This window comes from Otolemur garnettii, unplaced genomic scaffold (genome assembly GCF_000181295.1).
Source record: "Otolemur garnettii isolate 467f Iridium unplaced genomic scaffold, OtoGar3 scaffold00046, whole genome shotgun sequence".
Lineage (NCBI taxonomy): Eukaryota > Metazoa > Chordata > Mammalia > Primates > Galagidae > Otolemur > Otolemur garnettii.
The window spans coordinates 11,264,966-11,269,516 of NW_003852441.1; the positions used below are offsets into that span (position 1 = coordinate 11,264,966).

Consider the following 4,551-nt stretch of genomic DNA (forward strand, 5'->3'; position numbering starts at 1 on the left):
GTTGAGCTATAGGCGCCGAGCCGTATCTCTCATTTTTTATTTTGTCCTGGACCTTGCTAATTTTGTAGGTGGCCCTGTCTGTTGGCAAGGAATTTGGACTAGAAGGGAATTGTAGGGGATTAGAAATAAATATAGGAACATTTTAAATTGTCACAAAAATTGGAGGCTGCATTTAGTGGATAGGGGCAGACTAGAGACATTAAACATTCTTCAGGGCCAAGGTAGTCCCATACAATGAAGAACCTCTTGCCCAAAATGACGATAGCTCCCCCCTTGAACAACAGCTGTGATGATGGTGGGCAGCATAATAGGAGCCTCTGCATTCTCTCCTGTGACCTGAAGCTCAGCGCTCTAAATTCCACTTGGCTGAGCTCTCTCTCAGCTCCCTCTGAATCTGTTCTCATTATCTCCCATCCATTCCACCACAGTCAGACATGCTGGCCCCATAGTTAATGCCCTAAGGTACTTTTGTAACTTTATTGTTCCCCTCCAGGACTTGCTCCTAGTGTGAGTAGGGTAGATATGCTGAGGGGGCAGGACCAGTGGTCCCAGCATGCTCCCTGACTGCTCCAGCCTCCAACCTCTGGGTCACTGTAATTGGCCTTTGGGGACTCCTCACCTGGATAACGGCTAAGGGAAAACCCTGGGGCAGGGAGGATTTCCAGATGCTTCCCTTTGAAGAATGGTCTTCCCCTAGATCCTGTACCTCTTTCCTAGAGCCTGCAGGGTTTAACATGACAGAACACCTCCCTCGAGAGTTCAGCTGCTCTCTGCCCAGAGCATCTTTCCCCTTTACCCCTCCTAGAGTAGGGCTTGGCCTAGCTGAGGGTCAGGCTCACCTCATAGAGGCCAATGTTGGAGCTGTCTGAGGGCTGGCTGGGGACACTGCGAATGTCTGACACACTGCGGGCAGCCAGACTCGATCGGCTCCCTTGCACCACCTGGGGGTAGAGGTCAATGTGAGGGGTCAGAATATACTCTGGGGTCAGGCTGAGCTTTGAGGATTAAAGAGAGAAGAGGAAGGAATCTTAACATTACTCCCCAAGTCCACATCACTTTACAGTTGACAAAGCAAACATTCATTTTTTTATACTGCGCCTTCACATCATCCCAGGAGAGTGTCAGGACAGAGGCTGTCATCCTCAGTGCACAGATGAGGGCACTGACCCCTAGAGCTCAGACCTGAGACAGGGCTCAGAAACCAGATCTCCCAGGTGGGGCCTGGGGTGAGGTCTGTCCCTAGGAAGGGATCAAATATAAAGGGAGAGGACAGCTGGGCCCTGGCTCCCTGCCTCCCCTACCTTTCGAGAGCTGCCTCCCTGTGGGTGGAGGAAGGTGATGTCATCTGCCGTCAGGATGATCTTGTTGGGGCCTGAGACCATTTGAATGTGAAGTAGCTGGTGCCTGGTGGGTGAAGGAGGTCATCTCCACAAAGGGGACACAAGTCCATGAGAAGAGGTCAGCAGCAGATGGGGGTGGAGGGATAACGTTAACTCAAGGGAAGGGTCATCCCCAAACTGGACATCCCCAGGACTCTGCCAACTGGCTAGGTTTGCCCACTCCCACCCAAGACAAGTCCTCTCCTCTTTTACTCTCAAGTGACCTCAGTCTTCTGTCTTTGCTGAACAGTTTCATTTCTGGTAGCTAGAGAGCTAAGGTCATCTGCCTACTTACCTTTTGTGCCTACTCACCTCACATAATGGGCCAAGAAGGCCCCAGTCAGCCCCATCCCAACCACAAGGAGGAAGCCAAGAAAGACGAGGCCCGGCTCCACTCCTAAAGGAACAGAGAGAGGAAGAACACTCAGGAACGTGGCCAGGAGAGGCTCCTTTTCTATATAGGCACATAGTCATGCCAAATACTGGTGGCTCCAAGACAGGAATCTGGGAGTCTGGGTAGGCTCTAGGGAAAAAGTCCTCAAAGGGAAGAGTCTGGGAATGCTAGAAAGTTTCCAAGAGAGGTTTGGGGCTGAGCAAGTGAAGAGACCTGCACAAGCCAGAGGCTGGAAAGGATCTAGACGGGGAAGAATTTCAGAATGGGAGTTCCCTCTCTTTCACCGCTTTGTGGACAGTCCATGGTGACTGTCCCTGTGGAGTCTGAAGTGCTCGTCCTCACCTCCATTGCAGATGACATCTGGATCGAACCAGCATGAGGGGTCGGGTCCGGGAGCTGGTCCACCATGAGGGAAGTGCACTGGGGTCCCAGTAGAGCGGAAAGAGCCCTGGCTGAGGTCCAACATGTACGTGACAAACAGCTGGTCTCCCACTGCATCTGTGTCCAGCAGCACAAACGAGGGCTCCTCAGCTCCACCTAGAGCCCCACAGAAGCCAGGGACCTGGGTATCCCGGACTTGTTGGGCCACGGCCGCTCCAGACACCCAGCTGCCACCTACAGCTGCCTGTGCTCCCACCACGCCCCTTGCCAACAAGAAGACTGCATCATAGATGGTGCCAAAAAGCGGGGAGACCTGGAAAAGGAGAGTAGGGACTCAGGGCTGGGGATCTCACAACTCAAACAGACAGGAGCTCACCAGCTCTGCCTACCCCCTTTCACTTCAAGCCCTGAGTCCCACCTCCTTGGTATGGGCCCCAGTACACTGGCCCCTTTGTCTATCTCTTCCTCCCTCCCCACGGCTGTCTCACTTGTTCTCCCCACTCACTGTCCCTCTTTTCAGGACTCAGACTCTTCTCCCACTATTCCTTGACTCCAACTCCATCACTTACAGCTCTTCTCTTCCCCTTTCTGTTGGTCATCTTGCATATAGTTTTAATCTCATTACTTACCATTCACCAAAGAGCCTTCTTTGCCATCTTTGGGTTGGCTTCTATTTTTCTCCTTTTCCTTTTTTCTTTGCCCAAATATTACCCCCTGTTCTTATAAGACCTCTCTTTTATTCCTAGTTCCCATCTCTCAGAGGACCAGGCACTGTGAAAGCACTAGATATACATCAGTGCACAAAACAGTCCCTGTCTCCAGAACCTTCTAGTTGGGGTTAAGACAGCACAATGAGTGGGATGGGGAGGGGACTGCAGGAGCTTTGGAGACAGGAATGAGAGTCCCCAACCCAGAATAGGAGAGGAGAAGGAGCTTCTAGAAGAAGTGACCATCCCTCAGGGGACCAGTCAGAATTATCCAGTGGAGGGTAAGGATAGGAGATAGAAAATAGCATACTCTGAATCTCAGAGGCAAAAGAAGATAGATCTAGGGAACCTAAAATAGTTCTGACTGAAGTTCAAGGAAGATAGAAAAGAGAAGACATGAAATCTGGTGAGCCATGTGGACAGACCTGCATCTATCCAGGACAACAGAAGCCACTGGGAGGCTGACAGAAGTATGACATGGTCAGATGTGTCAGATTTCTGAAGCTTGATGTGACTGGGTGGAGAAAGGCCTGGAGCAGCCGAGAATTGAACCAGGGATCATTTGGGAGACTGCTTTGGGATTTGGTGCTGTAACCTGAACCAGGGCAGTTACAGTGGGGATGGAGAAACTGGGCAGATTTTACATTTAGGAAATAAAAGTGACATGGCTAGGTGTCTGGACATGGGGGCAAGCAGAAGAATCCAGGAGGCTCCCACAGGCCCCACCGCTTGGGCAGCTTGATGGACAACTGTGCTACTTGTGCTAAGAACTAAAGAGCTTTTCTCTCTAATTTCTCCACCTTTTTCTCCACTCACTGACCTTCCCACCCTCTCTTTTCTGTTCCTCTTTTATTATTTTTACTTCATTTTTTTTTTTTTTTTTGAGACAAGGTCTTGCTCTGTTGCCCTGGCTAGAGTGCAGTGGTATACTCATTGCAACCTCCAACTCCTGGACTCAGGCAATCCTCCTGCCTTAGCCTCCCGAGTAGCTGAGACTACAGGCACCTGGCTAATTTTTTCTATTTTTAGTAGAGATGAAGCCTTGCTTTTGTTCAGGCTGGTCTTGAATTCCTGACCTCAAGTAATCTTTCCACCTCAGCCTCCCGGAATGCTAGGATTATAGACATGAGCCATTGTGCCTGGCCCTTGTTCCTGACTCTTCTCTTCATATTGACTATTCCCATTCTCTTTCTTTCTGTCTCCTTCTTTCTTTTCATTGGCTACTCCAATCCTCTTGGAGGAAGCAAGGGGAATATTTCAACCCTCCTTTACCCACAGTTCTCTCTCATGTAGTTCCCTTTGATTTGGACGTTTGTGGTAGTTCATTTACAGCCCACTGGCATCTAAATTCCTTTCTTAGTGGTTTCAGCCCTGTTTTGTGACTGAAGTGGAGCTAGATGGTCTGAATTGGGTTTCTGGGCACTCAGGGGATGGTGAGAATAAATTATGGATCTGATTAGGAGCCCTTGAATCCACCAAGGGAACTTTCTGCTTTTTGCAAGTTGTCAAGGCCCTCAAAAAGTTAAGAACACCAGATGAAGCCCCAGGGTCTAAATTGGGCATGAAGTTTGGATAGGCATCTTCCCTCCTTCCTGCTCTCTTGAGACACCAGCTGTTTATTACAGACTGCTATGGTGCTGGGAATAGTTACTGTATGTTATGGTGCTGGTTTACTTTTTTTTTTTTTTTT

At 49.7% G+C, this 4,551-nt stretch overlaps 1 protein-coding gene across 1 annotated transcript in view; it reads right to left on the reverse strand.

Annotated features, from left to right (window-relative positions):
* Positions 1-4,551, reverse strand: part of GUCY2D (guanylate cyclase 2D, retinal) — a 14,062-nt gene that overhangs the window by 7,841 nt on the left and 1,670 nt on the right. Inside the window, exons 3-6 of the mRNA XM_023514048.1 lie at positions 2,116-2,467; positions 1,692-1,776; positions 1,302-1,404; positions 840-941 (exon numbers count right to left, since the gene is read on the reverse strand). Coding sequence (XP_023369816.1) covers positions 840-941; positions 1,302-1,404; positions 1,692-1,776; positions 2,116-2,467 — 642 coding nt within the window. The remainder of the gene's footprint in view (positions 1-839; positions 942-1,301; positions 1,405-1,691; positions 1,777-2,115; positions 2,468-4,551) is intronic.